The following is a 26,774-nucleotide window of genomic DNA, read 5'->3' on the forward strand; positions in this document are numbered from 1 at the left end:
TAAAATGATAATAATGAGCTGAAAGTTGATATAAAGCTCCATAGAGCGAAAGGTACCTGTAGAGTCAGATAATAGACTTGTTTTACAAAAGGACAGGTGGAATTAACATCTGTAATAATTAATAACTGTCTGTTTTAAAACAACACCCTTGCTGTAATCATTCCTCTTGCCCATACTGACCATTAGAAGATCCTTTATAATGCACCTACAATGGAAGTGATGGAGGACAATATCCACAGTACTTCTGTGCAAAAATGTATTTAAGAGTTTATATGTTTATCTGTACTGTTTAGTACAATTTTTAGATACTTCTATTGTACTTTAGTATTTCCCTTTGATGCTACTTTATACTTTCACTCCACTACATTTATTTGACAGCTTTAGTTTTCAGATGAAGATTTGACACAATGGATAATATAACAAGCTTTTAAAATACAACACACTGTTAAAGAAGAAACCAGTGGTTTCCAACCTTTTTGGCTTTTGACGTCTTACAAAAAGCAGTGTGTAGTCAGGGTCACATTTCACATTTCATTTAGTCTTGTGGGAACCACAAGACTAAACTAGAAAACTAGTAAGTACATAGTAAGTATGAACAAGAGGAATAATTAAAGCTATGAAAACCTCTTTCATTGTTCATAAGGGGAGATATTCTTATCCAAACCAAACAATCTAACTCTTCATGCCCAAATGTAACCATGTAGCAGGCCTGTAGACAAGACAGAAAAGACATTTTTGAATTTCTCATCTTGCCAACCGTAATTTGTCACTGACCCTTCTGTGAGCCAGTTCCACCTCTCTGGTATTGTGCATGCTCACCCACTGACATGACTTATTATGAAAATGGATGAATGGAGCCATCATTAATATTATTTACACCTGTTAATTTCCTGCTTTGAAGAATCAAAATGTCCACTGTGAAAACTCTTTTCTCTGAGGTGTTGTCACCACAGCAACGTATCGATAAATACACAATAGAAAAATAATTAGCTATGGCTGCACAAGTGTGGTAAGAAACACATCCTATTTGAATAATAATATGTAAGAATCGAGCCACAACAACAGCAATTGTTTTTCCTTTAGTGTTTTTATTCATACAGTGAGGGTGCTCATACATAATATTTATTTTTTTCTATAAAATATATTACCTTTCAGTTCCTGAAAGCAAAACTAGATATAAATCATCAAGTTTCATTTGATAAGAAGCAACTCATTTTCAAGTGTCAACCAAGGCAATCAACTGTATCAGCAGTCAAAAATGCATTGCAGATTTAGAAATCACATTCTAACAAAGACGCTTTTCTTCTGTCTAGCAAAGCCACAATGCTCAAGCGCCTGGGCCCCCGTCCACTGACACAAAAGATGATGACCATTTGGGTTTTCTAAAGTAGCAAATACTGTTAAAATACTGTAGCCACAAATAGAGATTTCACATGAGAAGAAAGCAAAGACAGAAACACAGTTGGGGTGAAGACGGAGGAACAAATGAAGGAGGTGAGTGATTCAACAGAAGCGAGTGACTGATGTCTGTCATGTTACGCTGTTAAGACTTTCTCTCTTCTGGCTCTCCCCTCCTCGTATGTTTTTCTTTGTTTCCTCACTGGATGAAATGCTCCACAGTTGTCATGACAACGCTTTGGCCGGACACCAGCAGGTGAATTTCTCGGGCATCACAACAGCTCGCTGTGACCAGACGCTGAGTTGATGCTGTCTGTAAAGTAGAACCGGAAAGATATTAACTGTTTAACGGGTGACATTTCACTACATCCAGTAATAGACAGTAATGCATCCACTGTTATAGTACGTCTCTACTTGACATGGCCTTTTTATAGATAGCTATTTAATAATCAATTTCCACAAAAGTACAGTAGCATAAAGTGTTTGATTGCCACTTGACTTACACCTGCTACACACACACACACGCACACACACACACGCACACACACACACAGTCACATAAATAAAAACAGAGACATGTACCAGACAAGTCCAGTGACTTATTTCTGTTTTGGGGTAGTCTAGGTTTTTTCACGGGGGGTTTGCGATTTGGGGGCTTCTCAACGTTATTAGGGCTTTCCCTGTCAGTGCCTGAGTTCAGTGAGGACAGGAAACACAAATACACAGTTAGATACAGATACTTTACACACAGATTGACATATATATATATATGTATGTATACACACAAAACATACATTTATACTGCAACAGCTTGTTGGGTAAACAATAACAGTATACATGTGCATGAGAGACTAATTATACCTGTGTCACAAGACATCGCCTTTCTGTTCCTCTGTGGTTTCACAGGCGCCTGAGGTCTCAATCCTTCATCACCTGAATAACACGTATGAATGACTAATGAGGAAAATGCTATGTATATATTAAATCAGACACACAAATGAGACCACAACCAAGAGGTGCTTAGCTTAGCATAAAGACTGAAAGCAGGGGGAAGTAGTTAGCCGGGCTATGTCAAAAGATACAAACTTTTGCCTACCAACACCTCTAAAGCTCACTAATTAACAAATTATTATTTATTTAATCCGTACAAAAAACTAAATGTAAAAACATTTTGTGGTTTTACAAGGAGTTATGTGCCAGATTTTCTTGGCCATGAGCCATGGTCACTGCTCCTGTCCAAGAAATAGACCAGAACACATAGAAACTCCCCAGAAAACCACAACATATTAGCTGTATTTCCCCTGCCTCCAGGTGTCATGCTAAGCTAAGCTAAGCTAAGCGGCTGCTGGCAGTCATTTCATATTTGCTGTGCAGACATGACGTATCAATATTCTCATCAAACTGAATACATACTTTCTTTGAAGTGTAAAAACTGTTGCTCTAAAGTCTGCAGGCTGAGCTGTTTCACTAACAGTTACCACTTCCTTTTTAACCAAGCGTTGAAAAACAATGTGACTTAACTAACCAATTAAAGGATGTTATTATTTCTTTTTTGATATATCCTGCATCAACATGTGTTGCTTTTGGTGTTTTATTTGTATTTTCAGTGCAGGTACCTTGACTTGCAGCTCTGTCTGGCAGTCCGTACACATGCCTGCTGACAGGAGGCGGCACAGGTGGAGGAGGCAAGTTCCTCTCATTAGCTGATTCTTTTGGAAAAGCCACATACGAGGACGTCTTTGGCTGTTTGTCGGATCAGAAGAGGGAACATGAACACAGACACAGAGAACACAGAGAACACAGAGAGATGGATTATATGGATTTATACAAAAAGATCGATAGCTTGCTGTAACAAATGAGACAAATCGAAGCAGACATGGATAGAAGTTGCACACCTTCTCAGGAATCGGAGGAGGGTGACCCTCCGAACCTCTTCTTTTCTCTCTCTCTCTCTTTTCCATTTTTCCAAGATCCCTCTCTGTGTCTCTTTCCTCCTCTGTACCTGTGGATTTAAGAGAAGTGACTGTCACCTACAGAATGTTTGTGGTTTGTTTACCTACTGAGACAAAGATTGCACTAAAAACCTCCTGTTTTGAACATGTAGCACATTAACAGGGATGACAGTGTAGTACCCGGTAGAGCTTCGGAGCTCTCCAGCCAGTGTTTCTGCCTCAGTTTGGACAGGTTAGGTTTACTGCTTTGCGGAGGGGGGTCGGGTTTAGATGCACAGGGAGCAGCTCGACTGGCAGAGGCACCTCCTCCTGCGCCGCCTTTCCATCCTTCTGTGAGGAGTCCTCCAGCATCCAGACATGCCTGTCTCTCTCCCGGCGAGTCCTGCTGACTCAGATGCCAGTCTGCAGCTGCTGCCTCCGTGCTTTTCAGAGGATCTGTTTCCTGTTTTGGCGAAGGCGTCCTGTCTGATGGGTACGGAGGCAACGGCCTTTGAGCCAAATGGAGCGCCTGAACTTGTCTATCCGACTTTCTGCTTGAATGTCTGCTCTCAGTCCACTGATCCGCCTGTCTGTCCGTCGGCCTGTTCTCCGACCACGACCTGTCTATCTGTCTGCCACCCATCCACTGTCTTTCTATCTTTCTGTCAATCTGCCGCTGGGTATGTCTGTCAACAGTCCACTGTTTGTCCACGTGTCTCTCTGGATGTCTGCTCTCGGTCCGGTGCCTGTCGCTTGTTCTCGTCTCGCCAAAAGTTCTTTCTTGTAGCCTGTCATCTAACCGCTGCCTCTCTACATGTTGATCACTCTGCCTCCCTTCCAACCACTGCTTGTCTTCATGCAGCACATCTGTTGTTCTCTGTTTGTCGTCCGCCCAGTACCTGTTTGCCTCTTCCGACTGTTCAAGTAAAGCATCTGCTTCAGATTTCTGTCAAACAAAACAAGAAGATGCAAAAGAAGTGATTGTACCCGATGTAAACTTCAAGCACAATGATTACCTGCAGCAGCTGACTGTACCTCTCTGGGGGAGTAAAAGGGATGTTTGCTTCCTCCCATGCCTGGATGAGGAATGCCTGGCACTGGCGGCGGACTTAAAACAAGAGTATTCTTCCCCTCAGCCCCCTCGCCAGGAGATCCAGCTCTGGCAGCAGACCTTGGGGGCTGAAGGAGGGTGTATACATTCTCTGTGGCTGTCCTGAAGTTGAAAGATGATGAAAGTGTTAGTCTGCATACAACATTTGCAACAAAGTCTGCTGATATTTTTCCAAATACAGAATAAAAACTATGCTGTCGCTGTTTTAAATGTAAAAACATTAAAAAAGTTTAATCAGAAAGTATCACTTTTCCTGCAAAAATCAGGGTCCTCGCTGTCCTAATCTGTATTTGACATGCAACGTGTTCATGTATAATCACTTGGCTGACTAGTGGATCCAGAATCAGAGCCACCGGCTGTCATCTACATCTGTGTACACACGTTACATCAGCCTGCCCGCACTCTGGCTGCTATCAGCCATTCCTCGTACCAACAAAGAAATGTGGGAGATTTAGAGTGATATTTGTCAGAGTATTTGTTGAGTTCAGGGCTGCTGACAGAACCGAGACGAGATAACCAGCAGAAAACATGAAGATGATGAAGAAGAGAATGTGGGAGGAAAATGAATGAGTCCTTTGTGATGTGTCATATCATTATCTGGCACATCACATGGACATTTGCTGTATGTTCAAGGCCGTATCTTTCTGAAGAATAATAGGGTCTCTGAGTGTGAGTGTGTGTGTGTAAATAGACGAACCCTGTTGGTGCTGTGGCAACAGTGTGACATCCATCTCCGTAAACCTCTGCTTCAGACTCTGTCGCCTGATTGGACAGAGTTTGGTTGCGTTTTTTCCGGAAACCGAAGATGGCAAGCATGTTTCTCCTCTTCTTCCTCCTCAGTGAATGCGCTTTGTGCAGAGAGGCGAGCTGACTGAAAGAGGTGACACAAGTTGCATTAAGACATTAGGTTCAGTCGTCTGAGTCATCTCTGTTGCAATGCCACTGAATTCATCTCAGCCATCCATGCTGTGTGTGTCTACTCTGCTTCTGGTACATCCGCAATTTGAGCGTTGCTAGGCTACAACTCTCAGTACACAATGATGTATCTCAAGTGCATTTTTTTTTACATTATAAATGTAATCATATTAAGGGCAAAGACTTAACCTGCTGATCTGCAGTGTGGAGTGTGGAAGGGAACATTATTGTAATAAGCTGTAGCCACTGTTCCTGAATTCAGTCAAACTAAAGGCTCACCATAATGCCGCTTCTGCATGTTTTACCTCATATTTTTACATTTTGTTTGCTTTACATGACTGCTGCAGGACCAGTTTCCATGGAAGACTGGCTGCACACTGACAAAAATCACTGGCTGCTAATGGCTTTCACCACAGCCACATCCAATAAAGAAAACAACCAACCTGCTTCAACTGCAACACAAGTCACAAATCTCAGACTCTTTTGATCAGCAACATGCACTAACCAAGTGAACGAACAACCCAAAATGCTCCAAACCAGCCAGCTCCAGCTCCACTAATCATCAAAGAATGACAACATTTATGTTTCAATAAAGCAAAAATGATGGACCGCAGAAGCAGCTACAACTGCCTGTGAGTGTACAGCAGGAAATGCTGAACAAGCCGTGAGATTACTTCAAAGACAGACAGCACACTGGTCAGTGCAACACAACCTTAAATCATAATAGCAGCCATTCCTTTTATTCAGCTTTACCTTTAAATCTATGGACCTAGATATCAATCTGAATATAATACTGAAGAATAGACACACAGAGAGTGAGTGAACAGTCAATATCTGCGAGATCATTTAATCATTCTTGTCAAATTAAGTATTATCTAGAGGTTTTAGCTCTATTATGTTTTCACTAAAGCCACAATTTTCACTTGCTTTTACTGCAATACTGTGATTTGTCTATTCATGTCATGTCTTTTGTTGTGCGCTTGTCTTTGCTTGCCACTGAGAAAGTTTTGTCCTTTTGTTATACACTCACAGAGTCATCATTTTATCAATTGATGAAACATTCTCCTATTGAAATAATATATTCTCATACTCTGTAATTGCTCTAATGCTAATGTTGGTTAAGATTTGTTTTTATTCCACTGTTGACTGAAGCACAATATACATTAATTCATTTCAGTATGCTGTGAAAATCAACACTGCATCATCTTTACTCTTTTGTCACAAGTAGCGAAAATTATTTACTCCTTGCTGGTGCGTTCTAGGATGCAGAAAAGCATTTTATTCACAAGCTACAGTGTGTTATTAGAAATTAAAACCCAGAACACACAAGGCATACATAAACATGGTTTCTTCCTCTTGGGTTGGTTGCTGTCTCTTGGATGTCCTTGAAGAAGGAGGGTTGTCAAAGCAGTGTCTGCTCACAGCTGCATTACCATGCAACAATAACTTGCAAGGTGACGAAATTCTCACTGTGATGGATTACCTATCTCAAACAAGTCTGAAGTCTCTGTAAGTTGATTTTCAAAGCAGAGAGAAATACATGGAAAATGATCACTGCTTGGAAAGTAGGACCTCAATTTAAAAATGCAAAGTACGGGAATGATCTACAAAGAGAAGTACATAGCACATACCGTTTTAACTGAAAACAAGAATTTTAGAGGCACAAGTGTAAACAGTAAAGAGAAGTCTTACCTATCAGGAAGAACTCTTTTAGTATAGAAATCTGGGAGTCCATCATCAAGGGGGCTTATTCCTCCATTTTCACTGCAATGCTGCACACACACAGACACACCAACAGTTTTTTTTAGAAAGGGTCAGTTTACTTGCAGTGGGTTTAATTTGTAAATGCTCTGTATGCAATAAAACAAATGGATTACACTGGCTTCAGCGAGATGATATAATCCAATTTCAGCCATCCACTTTGTATAGATTACCTCTGACAAAGACAGCAGTCACTGCCAGCAGGCATGAACATTAGGAGATGGGAATATCGTGCATAGATAGATAGACAGATAGAGAGATTCATGTACTGTGTGTTGAAGGGTGCCTGCATTGAACCGTACTTACTGTCTCAGCAGGGATATGCCCTCCTTTGTGCCTCCGTGGAGGTCTGGGCCGAACTCTTGTCACATGATGGAGAGGCAAACCCTGCGTAGGCAGCTCTGATAGGCCCTCCCAGGATGCAGAGCGGGATAGTGGTGAGGAGTACGATGGCACAGAGGGAGGCGGAGAGGAGCTGGAGTCATCACACAGGCCTGACAGTGAAGAGCGATGAAAGGATTATACAGGATATGAGGGCAAGAAACCGAGAAACAAAGAAGGCACAGCCAAGGAGACAAAACAGAGGGAATTACAAGGTGCCATCATTTCTGCTTTAAAGTCGTGTAACGTCACATTTAAAACAACTGATGACCGCTCTGAGATATACTGACTCAGATTTGGCTCAGGCCAGATTAAAAAAATCCATTAACATACTTCTCAGATGGAGTGACGGGAAAAGGAAAAAAGACTCAACAGAAAACACACTAATGGAGCACTGAAAGAGATAGGATGGGGTAAGAGCTAGACGGGAAAGAGTGGAGAGACGAGGATAAGAGGATATACACTCACTCAGTCTGGTGGAGACAGGTCGTATTCGTCTTGTTCTTGAGCTGTGCTTCTTAATGGCTATTGTGTCCTGGCAGGAAAGAAATAATATTAAAAAAAACAATATTGAGATGCTGAGACATGGTATTAGAGTAAGACACACGCCAGGAACAAATAATCATCAGCAAAAATGATACCGGCACTCCCTCAGGCTAACAAGTGCTTTTGTCAGTTTTGTCTAATCAAGTCATTTTAAAAGCCTTTTAAGGTTGAAGTGCTGCACAAATTTCAAGCAAAAATGTACAAACCAAATGTGACAAACTGAAAATAGAAATGAACAGGCATATACTGAGATATAGAAGGCAGATTAATAACAGTGTAAACCATAACTTCAGATCATGGAGAAGCAGAAAAAAAGAGAACTGGATCTAACTACGTGTTCTCAGACAGTCTCATACTGTTATTATAGACATTATAGACATTATATAACAGTCTGTTAAAAAAAAGAAGGCAGTATGTAGGATTCATGGCATCTAGCAGAGACTGCAGATTGCAACCCCCTAAGTATACTGTCCTTGTGAATAATTTGAGTCAGAGGACACGTGTAAAGTGAGAAAAGATTGGGACCTAAGATGGATCCTTGAGGGACTCCACAGAATATACTAGTTAAAGAGGATGAGAAATGACCAGTTATTTAAAAGCTGTTGTCAATAACAGCTACATTTTTAAGCCCATGATCTATAAAGAGTATAATAGCAGTTACCACCATGCACAGCTAAGAGTAGGTCATTTAAAACCATCACAAGGGCAGATTCAACGCAGTGTAATTCCCTGAATGTTGTTTGAAAGAGGGTGATACAACACTTATGGAAGAACCAATGTGATACTGAAGCCTTTACCATGTCCAATATCTGCCTAAGGAAACATTGGAGGACATACAGAGTAAGTTGTTGGTTTCATGGGAGGTTTCATTAGAGAGAAATATATCAAAAAATAAATTACATTAGAAGTATTACCCAGTGGTATGGAAAGCTGTGCTAGCAAATGCTCAGATATTTTCTCATTTGCAAACAAAAATGTTTTAAATTCCTCACAGGTTTCAGAGGAGGCAAGGCTAGAGCTGTATGAGGTGGTAATGACTGAAGTGATCGTGCTGAAAAGAGCCCTGGGCTTATAGCAGATACTCGAGATAATGTCGTAGTTTATTCCTTCAGGTCAACCTGCTTTCTTGTTAATATTGAGCCCTGAACTTTTCATTCATCAACAGAGATTTGCAATTTATTATTATTTTTTTTTTATGTTTGCTTAGCTTTCCTTCATTCCAGCTCTGGTTGGTTAATTCAGCCAAGTTGAGTTTAAAGTTTAGCTTTCTAATTTTTAGAGGGACCATTTGATGAAAGGGAATATTTGAATATATATTACAAACCATATATATAATAAGCTTCTCTTCAGGCAAGAAGAAGAGACTGTATATTGGTGTAATAAGCAAACCAGGAAACAGCTGACAACTGAGAACTAATTTGAAGTGGAGGAGTTTGTTTATAAAACCATTAAACTTCATGTAAATCTCCACTATAAGGCCAGTGGGTCCCATGTGTAAGGATAAATTGATTTGTACGAGTTTAATGTCAGTCAGCCTTGCGATGCAATATTGTGCTTCAATCAAGCTGATCACCTTCTAAAAGGCCAGAGTTCAACTGAATTGACGATACATCATCAATCCAGGTTGTTAAAACTGCTTCGGTGAAGTGTTGAGGTTAGGGCATTTCAAAGTTTGACCTTTAACTGTAGTGTTCCTGTCAAGACCGTCAGTGCAACATTTCAAAAACATGCCAAAACCCAGATGAAAAATCCATCATCCTTTCAAATTTTGCCTAAACTGAACCAGTGGTGTTTGGATAGCAGTTGTGCTGAAGGCCCTCATATGTCCTTTTATCACAACTTAAAACATCTTAAAAATGTTACAGAAACAGATTAATCACACACACAAAAAAAAGGTTGATATAACCCTATGAGAGAACATAACAGAAAAATAGGATATCAACACATGTCTACATATCCATACTTACTATGCTGGTGCCGAGCTCCTCATCTGTAATGTCCAGAGAGTCTCTGTGTCTGTTAAACCTCCAGCCTGTTCCGTCCTCACCTGATCCCTCCCAGCGTTTTAGATGAGACACCTGTCGGGTCTGAGACGGACAGCGTTTTTTAAGTCCCTTTAACACACATTCATTCACTTTAACTGCATCTCTTTCACACTGATTAGAACTTTTACAACAAGAGCTTTGTATTTACAAGGGTCTTATGGGTGGCGTAGAGCTCCTGCAGGATTTGATCCACGATGGAGTTGGTGAGATAAGAAACCACTGACAGCTTCACTTCTCTGCAGAAGATTGGGTTAGAGGAAAAAGAGAGACAGACAGGTAGAGCTTTGGTAAAAAAAAAAAAAAAAAGTGAGAGCAAATCAATAGCATACTAATCAAATTCAGACTTATTAATGTAACCCTCCGCTGCTACATCTCGCTCTTACTCTAAGGCTCGGTGAATGTCCTGCGCTGCTCTTTCCATCAGGGCAGTGCGGATGGCAGAGCGAGGGATGGACACACGCTCCGAGACAGACGAAAGCGTTGGACTCAGTCGCTCTGCCGCAGACGAAGATAAAGGACAGAGCTCACGACAGAGAGACACCATTGAGTCGACGATCACCTGCAAAGGACGCCACTGTTCAGTAATTTCACCATTTGTTACAGATCACATTGTTAAAAGAGGCTATTTGATCTACCTGAAGCTCCTTGTCTGCAGCTTTGGCGAGTTCACCAGCAAGCGAATCCAGCCTCTGCCTCACTGGCCCATCAACAGACAGCACATGTGCCAACTCGCACAGTGAAGGGTAGAGCTTGGAGCATCGGAGAGAAGAAATGTATTCAGATTGCTGTGTGGCAGTAATGCAGACAGTGCGCTCTAATACATTTTACATCACTCACAGCGCGGGAGTTCCTGGCCTCTTTAAGCACTTGCTTAGCGGCTTGGATCTCCTCCATCTCTCCGACACCTCGTAGAATACACACCTGCTGCTGGACACGCACACAGAGGCGCTCCATCACCTTGGAAACAGACAGACGGGGGAGTGTTACGGGTACAAAGACACATAAAGTACTCGTACATAGAGGTAAGTGCACAAATAAACACACCTGTTCAGCAGTGCTCGTGACCAGGCCTTGATGCAGCCTCAGCGCCTGTCTCTGAGAGAAGCGCTGGGTCTGATTGTTCCTCACCAGAGAACGCTGGATCTGCACACCAGAGACGCAGCAAAGAGTTATTCTCTGTCATGAATATAATGATGAGCACAGAAATATGAGAAGACAGACAGAAAAGAAGGTGATGATGTAACAGACATGTTGTTGCAGAGGAAACAAAGTGAAAGGATGCAGAGAAGAGGCTGCTGAATCATTTATCTATATTTGGGTCATTTCAGAAAGTGAAAGAATCACAAAGTGCCAAAACTCTGTGTGAAACCATATTGATTTTTTTAAGCAGTTGGATTTTAATGCTAAAAATGACTCTTTGATGCCATAGTGCCTCAGATCTGTTCTGTCTTTCTCTTTTTGGATGCAGCTTCTCCATCTACCACTTTTAAGGACTAGGTTTACATTTTCAGGCACAGGCATGGCTCTATAAATAAATTATAGACATTCATGATCACGAGAGAATGAGAGAAGGACTTTTGTAATCCCTTGACTCTTCCTCTAATGCTACCATTAGATTGACACTTTGAGTTTTTGGTGAAATATCTTGACACCTACTTGGATTGTTCTGCAGAGGGTGACGGCTACTGTCACCTTGAGGTTCATATATGTGATTAAAACTGAAATATCTTGACAACAGTTGAGAGACTACCATGAAAGTTCATGCCTTACAAAGGATGATTTTAATAATGTTGATGTTCAGTGTTAAGTAGCAAATGTTACTATGGTAAGACACTAAGCTGTGTTAGCATTGAGCTCAAAGCACTACTCTGCTTAAGTACACTTTTTCAAGATTATTTTAAAGCCTCTGAAAATTTAGTTCAACAATAAATGTTCAATTCTAAATGAATCAATCAAAATAAAGTTTAGGAAAATAAACTTCCTTAGAGTTAATTAAGTGATGTTTAAACAGATATCTTCCTAACATGATTTTAACATAACAAAATCCACAGTCCTTCTTATGTTCAGAAAATGTTTAATCTATCCTTTAAGCCTAAATCTCTGCTCACTTCTGATCCAAATCACTTGATGCAATGATGATTCAAAATAATGAAAGACAACATGATAACAATGTGTTGTTGCCAACTGGTGATATTTCTACAACCCTATCATATTTTGTTGAATGTGTTTAATTTAAGTTTTTATTTCTGTCAATGACTGTAAGAATGGTTGGTCATTGATGTCAACCTTGGTCAGTGCCTGCTCTGTCCTCTCTGGGGCGCTGCGGTACGCCTGGCTGATGTCACTTAGGGGCAGAGGCATGTACTGCAAGGTGAAATTACTGAGGAAGGAAAGATCAGAAGAGGAAGGAAGAACACGAAAAGGGTTGAGTTATTGGAAGAGAAAGAAGCAGACTACAAAGAGAAAATAAAGTAGGTTAGAGATTCGAGGGTTAGTTAAGGTTAATATTCCCAACTGGACTCAGCTCATCCTAAAATATCCTTCCTATGCCATGCGGCAAATGAGTAATACTTTGATCTTTGCAACCATGTCATACTTAGCCTAAAGGTAAGTCTGGACCATTTAAGATAGCAAAGTGGAAAACAACGATTTGCTTGGCTCATATTGCAAATTTCATCGTCTTTAAATGTTCTAAAATAGAAAGCAATTCTATCACGGTTTCTCATAATCCATACTGTTCTTGAAGCAGGTATATAAGGTATCCCCTTATTTACTGACTGGTACACAGGAGCTGGTCCTGTATGAGCTGAATGTGCAATACCTGCATACGATGTTTTAAAGCTCTTACTGTTCAAGTGCTCGGGCCACATCGAGAAATCCTGCTGCGGAGGTATTGTTGCGATCCCATGTCACACTCCTGCAGGGCACAGTTACGAGTTGCATTGACTACAAATATATTGTACTCCAGAAAGCACAGACATCCACTCCCACTAAATCATCCCTTCTTTCCTCTTACTCCATTTATTTCTCCCTCATGCCCCATGGTGACACATAGAGACTTTCAGCTCATGAATTCACCACACACACACATACACACAGGATGTACATGTACTGGCAGCTTCACCTTAGCGTGGTGTTGATCTGCAGGGCTTTGCTCAGCATCTTGGCTCCGATGTCGTCCATGTTGTTCCCGCTCAGATCCACTTTTCGCAGGCAGGTGTTGCTGCCCAGAGCGTTGACCAGCACGGTGCCCCGAGAGCGTAGGCGTGAGTCAGACAGGGACAGAGACTGCAGGGCCTGGTGAAGTAGAGGGGGAAACAAACAACAAAGGAATAAATGAGGTAGGGGAAAAAACCCAGATAAAATCGAGTAAGGGCAAAGAACAGAGGATTGTAGAGGACAAAGTGCCGTGGTGAAATATACTGCCTAGTGATGTAAGTGCTCACCAACATGGCTTTATATGATGTATGTATGAATTATTTACAATATGTGTGTGTCGTGATATGGACACTGTGCCCACAAGGGTAACAGAGAAACAGTAATTATTCATGATACATTGACACGTCTACAGTGAATCATAATGCAAGAATGATGTGTTTCCTTTTTTATTTTACATCACTTCTTTTTGGATTTGAATTATTTGTTATTGAATAAAAAAACCAATGCCAGATAATTATGTTTTTATGCCTTTTTTATGTGTTACCACTCACACATTCCTCCTCCTGTATGAGCTGAACCAGCTTCTGCAGGACTTCATCCAGAACCCTGCAGACACAAACCGCAGAGACAGAGACGAGACTGGGTGAGCTGGCACAAGTCATTTCCTGCCTCTAGCAAGCTGTCTGCCTGAGGAGCGGCAGCCGCTTATGAAAATGGAAGTAAAATCACAGATATATTTATTCAAGCTGGCACATGCTGCACACACACAAACACACACACACACACACACACACACACACACACACACACACACACACACACACACACACACACATGCTCGCTTTTGCACTCACACAAATAACTGCAGTAAAGCGTGACAGAGAGCACCGGCAGCACCTGTTTTTGATGTTGAAGTTCTTGCCGAGATGAAGGTGTTTGAGGGAGGGGTGTCTGGAGAGAGCTGGCAGGACTGTGAGTAAGTCTGCGTCGAGACCTGTCAACACACACGGGCACACACACACACACACACACACACACAGTTCAACATGGCTTGATCCATTAGCAGCTCACTCTAAACTCGGGTGCCCGAGGATGAAAAGTCAAGGTAACAGAGGGATGTGTTGCAGCGTGCCACCGTACCATTGTCCGAGATATCCAGAGTGCCGATAGAGGAGACTCTGGGGAAGAGTTCCTGGATTACAGCAGCCCCGGCAGACCTTAGCTGAGGCGAGAGACACAGCCAGACAGAGAGTGAGAGAGAGTGGGAGACAGAGGGGAAAATCAACATGTCCGCAGACATGACTTGCAGTCATTTTAAGTCCACTCTTTGGGGAATTGTTCCATTTTTCTACTGTGATGGCAAATGTATGAATGCTTTTTTTATGTTCCTGCAAGCAATCTGAAGGATTGTTGAGTGGTGAGCTTCACCTTCCTTGTGATCAGCAGCAGCTCTGCTCAGTGGTACGAAAAACACCTTCTGCTATGTGTTTTTTTTTTTTGCTTACCAAATTAAACATAGATATCGTAATAATCTGGAAGAGCTGTTCCAGCTGTTAGAGAGTAGCTATGGATGCATATAAATAGAAACTGGATTGGAGGTTTGATCTAACTGAATCACTTGGTGGTAAAATTATCAACTTCGCAAATGTGTAAATCAGGTAAACAAGGGATGGGCCAGACAACTTTTAAGGCAAAAATTCCTTTACTTTTAATAGGTGATGCTTCTGATCCCACGGGCATCCATCCATCCATCAGTAATGGAACTTAATTAAATACATTTACTCAAGTAGTGTCCCAAGGTACAATTTAGAGGTACTTGCGCTCTACTGGAGTTTCCATTTATGCCATAGTACCTTTACTTCAATGTGTTACACAGCAAAATTTTGTATTTTCTTTGACAGCAACAGTTACTAGTTACTGCAAAGTTTAATATCTTACATACAAAACAGATGATCATCAATCCAATACAAATACTTTGATTGCCTTTTTCTGATATTACTCCAGTACTTTTACTTAAATAACCTTCTAAAGATCACTAATTAACATGTAATATTTTGTTTGTTTAATCCCTTAATAAGACAGATTCTAAAAACAAACTTCATTTTTATGTGGGAAAATGTGCCAGCATATTTCTTTTTACTTCTTTTAACTGCATTTGGAAACATGAACAATGCATCCAATAATTTCCTCCACTCTGGATCAGAAGAGAAAAAACTAACTATCCATTTAACTTTAACTTGATGACATAGATGAACTCTTACCTCACAGCCACTGATGTCCAGATGAAGGTCATTGATATGAGGATTGGAGGTTAACCCTGTTAGGACAGCCCTGCAGAGGCAGAAAGAGGAGAAGCAGGTGACAGAGAAAGGATGAGGAGAGGAAACAATAAAGCCTCAGCTGAGCATATCCATGAGCATTAACGTTGCCTTCATTACAGCAGAGTTTTGGAAAAAAGGTAGCAGATTTGGAGTGGGGCTAAGGCGTTACCTGAGAACATCAGGGGGCAGCTTCATAGAGGCCATGCTGACATGAGTGAGGCTGAAGGCTGAGCTGAAGAATTGACGGAACAACGGCAGCGTGTCCTTCACTTTTCTATTGGATTTTTTAAAAAAAATTAAAAATTAGATGAAAGACAGGAGAAGTGAGGACATAAAAGGGAAAGTGGGATGGGATGAAACTGGCCACACTGTTGACATGCTGGGTAAATATGAGTAAATATGCAGTGCTGGGTGCAGAGCACTGACACAGAATTAGAAATAGAGTGAATATTGCTTTGGTGTAAGAGTCAGGTCAAATGATAGATAGCTCTGGTTAAATATTCATGAGTCTTATCTATGCAGACAGCACTGAGAGTTCTCATTTTAAACGGGAGAGGACACACCCACAGAGAGGAAACACAATGTTCCAGTGATTCCCACAAAGCTCATTTCTGATTTCCCATTAAGCAAGAGATAATGATAATGACAGACAGAAAAAGAGAGAGGGCAGGAAGCATTTAAGGTTAAGAGAATATCTTTCCAGATTTAGATTCGCAGCTGCCTTCGTTGTTTAGGTAATCTTAAAGATATGACTAACCTGTGGGAGAAGGAGTTTTTGGAAAGATTCAGAAAGGACAGATCAGCGCAACACCCCCTCAGAAGAGCCCCAAATAGCTGCATGACACACAAGGGTGGAAAGAGTTAATCTGGGCTGTGAGTGTTGCATAGACACTTAAAATTGCACATATGATTATGCCAAGACATTGAAAACTTACTGAGTCCACAGAGCAATCAGTGCCTGATAGATCCAAGTGAACCAGGCAGTTGGGCTGAGACAAGAAGAGATATAAGTTCTGCAAAATGGAAAAGTGAGGAGAAGAGAGACATCATATTAAAATTGGCAAAGTGCTGTTTAAATGGAACAGCATGTTTTGTTGTTTCCAGATGGGTTGTGCTTTCTGACCGAGGCATCTTCCCCCGAGAGGACGCCTGGGTTCTTGCTCAGGTCCAGGTGCAGGAGGGAGTTGGAGTACTCATCACTGGAACACAGAGCCTGAGAGAGAGACACTACTCCTGAGAGAGAGGGGGGGGGCAGACAGACAGATAAAAGGAACGAGAGAGAAAGAGGGAAATATTACAAGACGGAGAACACACTCAAAACACTTTGTGTCCTTACATTATTCATGCACATCTGGGGCAGGTATCAGTTGATGCGATGTTAGGCAGTGCGCGGTATCTGCCTGGTTCAATGTAATATTTAAATTCTCCGCTTTGTACATGGTAAGATGAGACAGTAACAGGAGGCATGCTGTCTGCAGGGCAGCACCAGACATCCTGAGTCAATATGGAGTTGTAGCAGGACGAAAACATGAGACAAAGCTCCTTGGAGAAGAATCATCTTGATTTTTGTATGTTTTATATTCCCTACCCGACAATCTGTGTGTGTGTGTGTGTGCGCGTGTGCGTATGCATGTGTGTTGGGGGGGTATCCGAACCTTTGGAGGTGAGTGAGGTCTTGGAGAGGTTGAGGAGGCGAAGTCCCTTGCTAAGGCGACACACCTGTTGGATTAAGTTTGACACACCTACAGCAGGAGTACAAGAGAAAATATAAAAAATGAAGTTTGTTTCTCAGGACCCTGCAGAAAAGAAAAGTAAAAGTAGCTGATATGTTGCTCTCTCATCTATTATTGGATTAAAGAAGTGAAATGGTTTCCTAGGTTACGTAAGAACACGATATTTTTAGCTATTCTGAAACAACAAAAAGTTTTTTGTAAAGCCACCAATGAGCATTAAAGTGGGACAATGTCTCAGCCAAAAAAAATTATACTCATCTGATCCACCATGTTTTAAAACATTCTCAAACAAGATGTGTTTTACCATTAAAATAAAAGTGTTTTGGGTGTTTGGAGGCATTTCTTTGACTATTTTGATCATTTAATACATTTTGTAATCGGGGAGGCAAAATCCCAATGCCCAACATCTTTGATTTTTTTTCTTTCTTTGAAATGTGTATGCTCTATTTCCGCCCCTCAATTAGTTTTTTTTTCTTGTCTTTGTCTTTATCTTTAAAGTAGAAAAACCGAAGACTACATTTTTTCGAAATTTCTGCCTACCCTATTTATTACTTGCAATTTATTATGTTTTATTCAGTAGACCCTATTCAGGTAAGATTTATATTGAGGTAAGTAAAATCATGATTGTCTGACATCTGTCTTTAGATAATTTACCACATGATGTACGCATTTCTTGACCTGGACCTCAGATCAACCAAATTACACAACAAAAGAGAAGTTGATTTTCCATTGTACCTTGGTTGTCCAGTGAGTTATGGGCCAAGTTGAGTGAGTGGATGACAGACGCAGGATTCTCTGAAAGAGCAGCTGACATCTTCTGCGGGAAGTCTCTGCAACAGCAGTTATGTACAGACAAACATAATGTGTGTTGTAAACACAGAAGCGCTACAGCGATTAAGCATTGCACTTTCATTAAATTGAGGGACTCACAAGAGACAGAATTGTAACTCACGATTTTAACCCAGCATTCTCCAGAGTGATCTCCTCAAGGCTGGAGGATTTGCTGACTGTATGCAGGACCTGCTCCGTGACCTCTGACCCCTGACACAAACAAGAAACACTTCAACCTTTCTTCCATGCTTAAATCCTCATTCATTGACTTAAAAGCAACACATAAACGTAACACTTACAATGCGCAAGTCTTTGCAGTACAGTTTAGTGAACCATGTGTTGTATGCCATTGATGCGACAATCACCGCTAAATCCCTGGAAAAAATAAAGATTAGGTACGAGATAGACTAAAATATTTAGGAGGTAATCTTTCTTTTCCCTCCCTCACCTGCTCTCAAGGTGGCTGAAGTCCAGCAGGTTAAACTCTCGGTTGTCCTGTGAGTGATAGATGGTGTCCACATCCTAAGAGCAACAATACCCATGAGCCTGTCTGATGCAGTATATGACCCCCCCTTTATTTTGTGCACAGTGTGTAACACTCAAAAGCACTCACAGTGACACAGGCACAGCCCCACAGCTCTTACCCACTGCACTTCCTCCTTGCAGCTGATGCCATTATAGTCGCACAGAGCGGCGTAGGTCTCGGAGAAGCCTCCTGAGAGAGGCGGACGGGAGGAAAGAAACGGGAGAAAACAAACAAACAAAAAAAAGAATCTTAGATAATGTGAACAGCTGCTCCCTTCAGTGATGAGGGGAGAAAAGGTTGGAAAATGCACACAGAAACATTTGTCCAAATTATCAATCTTTTATTTGTACGACAGAGCAATTTATAAGAACATCTGGGAGAGCATTTGTGAAGAGTGCAAATCAACTTCCTCGTGAGTGTGCCAGGTGTTGTGCATGTATGACTATGTGTGTGTGCCTGCACATGCTTGTGTGTGTGCAAATTCCCATATTTGATGAAAATGTCTCCTTTACCACAGGCCCTCTGGGTTTCCACTGAAGTCTCTGAGCTGGGTGAATACTTCCTGCTGCCCTCAGAAAGGTCGCTGTCTGAATGACAGATGGAGGGGCTGCCAAGATAAAAAGAAACACACATACTGTAAGGAATCTTTTATCTTTAGATCACTGAGTAAATAAAGGTCAGTCTTCTTTAAACTTTCTGATTATCTGGTGCCGCACAGATAGGTGAAACTTACGCAAAAATGGAGTTGTTGAATATTCGAGACAGTGCGAAATTAATATGGCTGACCACATGATTGAGGTGTTCCCGGGCCTCAAACCTCAGGGTGAAGCTGGACTTGTCAGTGTCGATAATGACCTGAACAGTAAATGGAACTGTAAGCGATTTACAACAGAAGCGAGAAACTTCATAAAAGAGTGTTGACAGCCGCTGTGGCTGTTTTGATAAATGCTTTAAATGCTTTTTGTCATTCCTTGAAGGCCAAAGTGATGTAAGACTAAGTTATACAACTGCTCATACAATCAATCAGATGTAACATGCAGGGCTCAATGTTAGTGTTAATATTCACCTGGTGTTCAGGATGAGAATTCAAAGCTCGAATCTCCAAGAAGTTGAATGTGGTTTCAACCTGTTGTCACATGTACAGTCGATAAAGATAAGGTTTCAGTTGGCATTGAGGAATCAAAAGCTTAATACTGTGACTTGAGAGAGAGCAGTAAGAAGTACCTTAGCGGGAACCTTTGCTGGAAGGAAATAAAGGCGCCATGTTGTGAGGACCTAAAGAAAGAAGATAAAGCAAATTGAATCAAGATTGCAGAAAAGTTCACCGCACAGTCACACTCTCCATAAAGGAGAAAATAGTCTCGGGAGTTTCTATGGTAATGATGAGAGGGAAATCAGGAGTCTTTTCCATATTCATGTATTGATCCAACTAAAAGCCCTCTATGTTGTCTAAACGTTGTCTGACATTAATAGATTAACAAACTGCCAAACAGACTGAAAAATGACAGCATGTTGCAACCTTTTAATCACATTCTCACAAATACAAGATGTTATTTCATTAGCATTACATTACTTCTGCTGTGGGAAAACATCAAAGTGGGTCATATATCTAATTTGTGACACACACAGCGGTGCTATGGGCTCAACTGGCAATCATTTCTGGTCGTTCAGCATCACTCCGGATCTTCAATATAAGAACTTAAAAAGGAAGAACCACACATTTTCTCTGCCATTAAAAGTCACAGGATTTGTTCCAGAGACAGAAATGCTGGTCATGCTGGGTCAGGATGCCAAATTAGCATTTTTCATACAGTACCTCAACTAATTTGGTGTCTGCAGTCTAAAATGCAAAGTCATTTTTAGAGCAATCCAGTGTTGATGTGAGTTTGGATGTGACTGGCAAATTTGAAAGCGAAGAGTTTACTTGTGCCTGGATGAGCACATACAGCACTTCTGCACCTTTACCCACTTATTCTCGGCATGGAAACATTTGTGTCATGCAGCTGTTGGAATGATTCTGATTCTTTCCCCGATTCTTGTTCATGAGCAGCAATTTCTTTTTGCAAACACACCTTAAAAATTCTTTCTCCATCAGGACAAACTGAGAGCAGAGACTCATTAGCATTTCACTGCTCTCCACCAGCCCCTCAGTACTGCCCTCTGCTCTTTTCCTTCTCCTCTTCTGCTCCGTCGCTCCCAATCATTTACTTCGTTCTCTCTGATGGCCTGGCTAAAACACTCCCTCAGGACAAAACCCCCCCCCCAGTGTGTCAGAAAGCAGTAATTAAATTACAGCGCGCCCACTCCTGGTGCGTTTTTTTTTGGAGTGAGGAGCTTGACACAGCCGTGTCAGAACAACACACTGATGGCCATATACACCCACACAGCAAGTGAGGTGTCTGAAAAATGAAGTCACTCAAACTGTGCATGTGAGATGTAGTGAAAGGGAGAGAGAGAGAGAGAATAGAAGAGGGTGAGAGGAGGATCTGCGTTTCACTTCAAAGACCGTCTGAAGGACTTGATTAAAAACAGCAGATTTTATCACATTACGGTGATGAGTTGGGGTTACGGATGATAGTTAAGATAGAGCGTATGAGTAAATAGGAGTAAATCATGCTGATGCAGCAGGAGAAGGAGCGAGACACTTATCAAAGTATTCCACATCAAAGAGGACATACGCACATCATGCTTATAATGGCGTAAAATTATGCAGGAGTGCTGCAACAGGACGGATACTATAATCTCCTCTTGTTTGACAGTTTGGTTGAAGCCTATGTAAGAAATCACCAAGATAAATTCATGTATCCTTCTCTGTGAAGCTGCAGTGTCAAAGCACAACCATCTATCATGGCCTCGAGCGAGCTTTGACTCATCTCAACTACAATGGACATCCAACCAAATTTTTCTTTAGAATACGAACAAAAAACCCATTTGAGCTCCGCTCTGTCCAAAGCGCTAACCGAGTGCAATTGATCCAACTCCAATCTGCTTTTCGGTCTTCCAGGCGGACCCAGCAGGAGCGAGAACTCTAGCTTTCCAGTTCAGCTTTTAAGAGGAGACAGTAAATGAGACATGGATTGGAGAGAGATTATTGAAATGACATTTCTGGCAGACATATCACAGTGTCTGAATATCAAAGGCCTTACATGCAGAAACTCTCTTAACTGTCCATCCTTGCCACACGATTGAATCATTAAAGCATCCATCGGCCAGTGATGAAAGATCATTGGCTCAGCAGGGGATTACAGGAGGGGCAACAGGAATCACTGGTCTTTTAAACAGTATAAAAACTATACCGACTTCGCGGCAGTTGGAGTGGGTGAGTTTTACACAGCATGCTATTTCTTACACAGACATATGATTTAGTTGCAGCACTTACAGGAGCACTCAATCAATATAACCTGCCCTGTATTTGTATGTTATGATGAGCTGCTACATGCCTTAGGTGTCTACTTGGCTGAATATTCCTACTGTATTTTAAAAAATATGGTCATCCTAATAGGGTCCGGTCTAAGTTCTGGTCCATAGTATAAGAGCTGATTGCCCCACATTGTGTCCAGATAGCTGACAGAGCTTCAATCACTCAAATAGAGATTCCATATCTCTGTCCCATATTCTCTGATGAAAGCACCCCAGAATCAAAGGCTGTGAGCTGCTCAGTCCAACACACAGACACAGAGGAATTCACAGCCGCTCCCACAGATACTGTCTATCCAATATTCATCCTGCCAAGCCCCCCAACAGCAGAGGGGCAGCAGTGGTAATGGACTTAGTGAGTGACCACACAATCGAGACATTCGCCCTCACTGTTAAATCATGAAGCGCTTCAGGCCTGCTGTCCAGGCTCCAGCTCTCCTGGATATCATGGCGGTTGCAGAGATCCATTAACAATGCAGTGGAAGTTAACATCAAAGACACCGTACATACATGATGCATGCATCGGTTTGTCTATGTAGCACGATTGAGAAGGTCCTCTGCATTAGTGATCAGTTAAAGCAGAGCCCAGCACTCAGTGAGCAGACTGAAAGCAGCAACTTACCAGTACTCTGTCCTCTGTTTTGCCATTTTTGGTGTCAAGCTTAATACCACGAACAAACTTGATAGATGATTTATCTATAATCTTTCTGATGCTGTCTGTGGATGAAAACAAACAAACATAGATGTGTAATGTTAGTCTAATATGCACAAACGAGGCACTTAAAGGAACATAAGTGTTTTAACATGTTTTATTCCATTAATTTAAAAAAACACATTGTTGAAAAGTCTTAAAAGCATATTGTAATGTTTTAAATTTCGGACTTAGTTTTTCCTACTTTGCAGGCAGCTGCTGGTTTTACTCATTTCAGGGCAGAATAAGAAAATCAACTTGCAGAGACTAGACTAGACTGGAAGCTGGAGATAGGGAATTCATCACAGAGGAAATAATGTCAGCATTTATTTTTGTTATATTCCGTCATGCTATCATCTGGCGGTAATGCGAATGAACATGAAGTCTACATTGATTTAAAAAGTATACTTGCACTTTTCTTTTCTTTTTTTTTAGACACTTTTTTGCCTTTATTGGATGGTGAAGTGGCAGACAGGAAATAAGAAGAGAGAGATGGGTATGACATGCAACAAAGGTCTCTGGCTGGAATCAAACAAGGGGTGTTGTACTTATGTGACATGCACAGTAACCGTTAGGCTATAAGGGTGCTACAACTGGTTTTCATACAGTATTCATATATATCTGCATGATATTTGACTCACAATTATTATGGTTGGCACACATTTATAACTCAAATAATGCAAAGTAATTGTGATAAAAAGGCTGTTGATCTTTTAAGTTGAGATCACACACAAATCAAACCTCATTGACCTTTAGGTGGACAGGCCTGAATCCACATCTTCATTTCATAACTGATGGATACGTCATGTTTGTCATTTGAACAGACCTATCTTGGCATTTCAGATGATATAATAATCCAATGAACTCAGAGTCTGCAGATATCCTGATGATTATAAATAAGTTACAAACCTCTTAAATGCAAAATGATACAATCTGCCTGAAACAGCAGAGCAAAAAGATTGAGAGGGTTTTAGGACGTGCTCTGAAACATAATTGACTTTGGTAAGATGTTGGGATGAAAGATTGGATTTCATGGATTAATCCCTGATCAAATAGGAAATATAAGGATACTCCTCATCTGTTTTGCTCATTACAAGGACACTTTATCTCGTGGTATCATCACAGGGTGCACAATATTCTCCAGTGTCATTTCTTCCTCACAGGAAAAACGTGACAGATCTGTGCATCAGCGTTTGTGATTCACTGAGAACTGTTCTTGTCAAACAGAATCACTGTCAGTGCCCTGACCCCTGACTTGTATACATCACATAACCTGCCTCTCGTGCCAGAGGAAGCGTCTTACTCACAGGGTGGGAACTCACTGCACGAACACACAATCACAGAGACATACAGTAGCTGGCAGGAATTACATGATTCAGCCTCTCCATTACCGTAGCTGCACAGCACCCCAACCGACGAGTTTATGAGCAAATCGATACTAAGCTGGGACGGTGGGGTTTGGCACTGGATGTGATACGGTCACACTAGACAGAAAAACAACTTTATTTTTATGTAGCAGTGTTTGTCCTTATTTTAAACCGCTACACAAGTCTGAGGTCAAGTGGGTTTAAGGACAGGCTAACAGTTTTTCAAGTCTGTCCTAAAACAAGTCAGGTGCCCAAACGAACATAAAGAAACAGGAGTTTCTTGCTGTAATTCCTCCTGGTTATACTCGCCATCAACAGATCCCTTTACAATGCACTTGTACAATGTAAGTGATGGGAACAAAAATCCACAGTCATCATTTTGAGAAGAAATGTATCTAAAAGTTTACGAGGCTTCAGCCGTCTAAGTTAATCAAATAGAGTGGATGTCTTCCAGTAAAAAATTCCCTCTTTGAGTCTTAACAGAGTGTTTTTTCTGTTCAGCTGCAGTGGAAGGACTGTGACAAAAAGAGGGAATTTGTACTATAAAGACAGAAACTTTGTAAGATATTGACTTAATTTGGTTAATTTGTGTTGCTAAAGCTTCAGATAAACATTTAAATACATTTTGCCCCTGATCACTTACATTGAAAGCACATTATGAATGGTCTTCTAATGGTCAATGTTTAGAGGAGAAATGATTTAAACAAGAAAAACACGGGGCAGTGTTATTTTGGCCACCTTACTGTTGTTTCAGGACAGACTTGAAACAAATGTACCTTTAATGTACTTGTACTTTACTTAGACATTTTCTATTTTATGTATTTCTATTTTATGCTCCTTTATAGTTCGACTCCACCAATTTTCAGAGAGAAATATTGCACTTTTTACTGCAGCACATTTATCTTCTTCAGCTTTTACAGCAGACCAATATTTAACATGAAAAACACATAATCAGTTAGGTGTGGTGAATTATTACAGATTAAATTACCTGACAGTATATAAATTAGTTCCAAGTAGCATCACCATAACCCGCTACAACATTAAAATGTGATTTACAAATCAATGCATATGTGATAATAATAAAATAATATCATGACACTAATAAGGTCCATCCAGCTACAAAAAGGACTTTCACTTTTAAAACTTTAAGTACATTTTACTGATAATATTGTAACTCTTTAAATGAGATTTTGAATGAGGAACCTTTACTTGCAATGAAGTATTTTTTTATACTGTAGCATTTTAGTAGTAGTAGAAGTATTTGGATCATTTTACTTATGTAAATGATCCAAATACTTCTAATACTACAACTGTTCAAGTGTACATTGCAGTAAAAAATTTCCTTTAAAAATATAACTTTTAACTTATTCATAGTGGTGCTTGTTACCTGAAGGATCACCCCTGTATAAGCGAATACAGTATGAGAGCCACAGATGGAAACACTGAACTGGAAATAATCTTAGTGCATCCGAGAGGAGAAGTGTGAACTGAACTCTCATTCAGACGACCTTGTGCAGGCCTGTAGGCCACCAGGGCCCCGGTGGCCCCGGTGCTCTGCTTGTCAATCAGTCAGTGCAGGCAGGGCAGGAAGAGGCAGTGCAGCGCCCAGCAGGTGACTGAATCAAGAGGCAGGGATTCCACTGGATTAATCATCACAGTGCGCCTAATAGAGGCATTAGGAGTAATTAACACAGCAGCAGAGTCCCTGCTACCCTGAGCATGTGTAGAGTGGGTGTCTGTGTGGATATGTGTGTGTGTATGTGTGCGTCTGTGCGCGTGCGTTGCGGGCGCGAGCGTCGGTGATATTCAATTCGGAGCTGTGCTGTGACTTTGACATGTGTAAGCTGTTGCTGTTTGAGGGAGAGAGAAAAAAAAAGAACAAATATTTGTGCATTCTCTTGTGCCTGGGTTTGTTTCGCTCGTGCATTTTTGTTGGCAAGATACGGTGAACATCTGCCTTTATCAGTCCGCTTCTCTTCACTTTCGCACGCACGCGCACAGTCGCCACAACCCACTGGCTGATATGGCTGCAGAAATAAAAGAAAGATAAAACAGTCAAGGGTTCCTATCTAGAGATGAAAAACATACACTAAAATTGGTGTGTTGGACAAAAACGTGCAGGGAACACAAAACGCTAACATATCCACGAGTCCACATCATTATCTTCACAACGCCCCTTTTTCCTCTCTGGCCTACGGGGGGGGGGGGGGGGGGGGGGGGGGGGGGGTTATTACCTGATCCTCCCCGAGGGGCATATTTAAAGCAAGGGATGTTTCTCCCATACCGTAAATAATTAATCTGCACATTAACTAATTCACATGCACTGAGAAGGGAAAAGAGCGCCCGGGACAGCTTTAGGACAACATGTAAAGGTGTAGCTCATAACAACCATCCAATGCGTCTGTTCGGTCGCAGCCTTCCGCCAGACGCACGGAGAAAAGGCATCCCGAGCATGAGCGCACACACGCCGGGGACGACCGCAGCTCCAGCCCGCAGCAAGACAGGGAGCAAAATAACCAAGCAGCTGTTTTTACCCACCTGTGATATCCTTGCTCACACTCACGAAACCATATGCAGTGATCTCCTTAGTAGCCATGTCTGTTCCTCTGTCCAACAGCCAGCCCCCTCCTCCTCTCCTTCA

The 26,774-nt window shown here is 41.3% G+C and overlaps 1 protein-coding gene across 1 annotated transcript; it reads right to left on the reverse strand.

Moving 5' to 3' along the window:
- Positions 1 to 1,588: 1,588 nt before the first annotated feature.
- Positions 1,589 to 26,729, reverse strand: LOC133984853 (capping protein, Arp2/3 and myosin-I linker protein 3-like). The gene is made up of 40 exons (XM_062424338.1): positions 26,672 to 26,729; positions 22,698 to 22,792; positions 19,883 to 19,933; positions 19,725 to 19,784; positions 19,392 to 19,513; positions 19,171 to 19,265; positions 18,777 to 18,847; positions 18,581 to 18,654; positions 18,432 to 18,507; positions 18,254 to 18,342; positions 18,037 to 18,131; positions 17,224 to 17,310; positions 16,692 to 16,801; positions 16,504 to 16,581; positions 16,326 to 16,402; positions 15,738 to 15,842; positions 15,509 to 15,578; positions 14,388 to 14,469; positions 14,145 to 14,241; positions 13,799 to 13,853; positions 13,213 to 13,385; positions 12,937 to 13,005; positions 12,375 to 12,468; positions 11,133 to 11,231; positions 10,926 to 11,045; positions 10,724 to 10,837; positions 10,472 to 10,647; positions 10,237 to 10,324; positions 10,011 to 10,130; positions 7,966 to 8,032; positions 7,423 to 7,610; positions 7,048 to 7,127; positions 5,138 to 5,311; positions 4,365 to 4,542; positions 3,531 to 4,275; positions 3,294 to 3,400; positions 3,015 to 3,141; positions 2,260 to 2,331; positions 1,981 to 2,088; positions 1,589 to 1,711 (listed from the first exon to the last, which is right to left on the reverse strand). The coding sequence occupies exons 1-40, from the start codon at positions 26,727 to 26,729 to the stop codon at positions 1,671 to 1,673; spliced, it is 4,587 nt and encodes a 1,528-aa protein (XP_062280322.1). The 3' UTR covers positions 1,589 to 1,670.
- Positions 26,730 to 26,774: the final 45 nt, after the last annotated feature.

Source organism: Scomber scombrus, chromosome 8 (assembly GCF_963691925.1).
Source record: "Scomber scombrus chromosome 8, fScoSco1.1, whole genome shotgun sequence".
NCBI classification, from domain to species: Eukaryota; Metazoa; Chordata; class Actinopteri; order Scombriformes; family Scombridae; genus Scomber; species Scomber scombrus.

Coding starts and splice junctions, on each gene's coding strand:
- LOC133984853 (XM_062424338.1), bottom strand. CDS start 26,729: ATGGCTACTAAGGAGATCACTGCATATGGTTTCGTGAGTGTGAGCAAG. Junction 19,266..19,391: donor TTCAACAACTCCATTTTTGC/GTAAGTTTCACC, acceptor TTATCTTGGCAG/CCCCTCCATCTGTCATTCAG. Junction 5,312..7,047: donor AAAAGAGTTCTTCCTGATAG/GTAAGACTTCTC, acceptor CACCTCTTTCAG/TCAGCTCGCCTCTCTGCACA.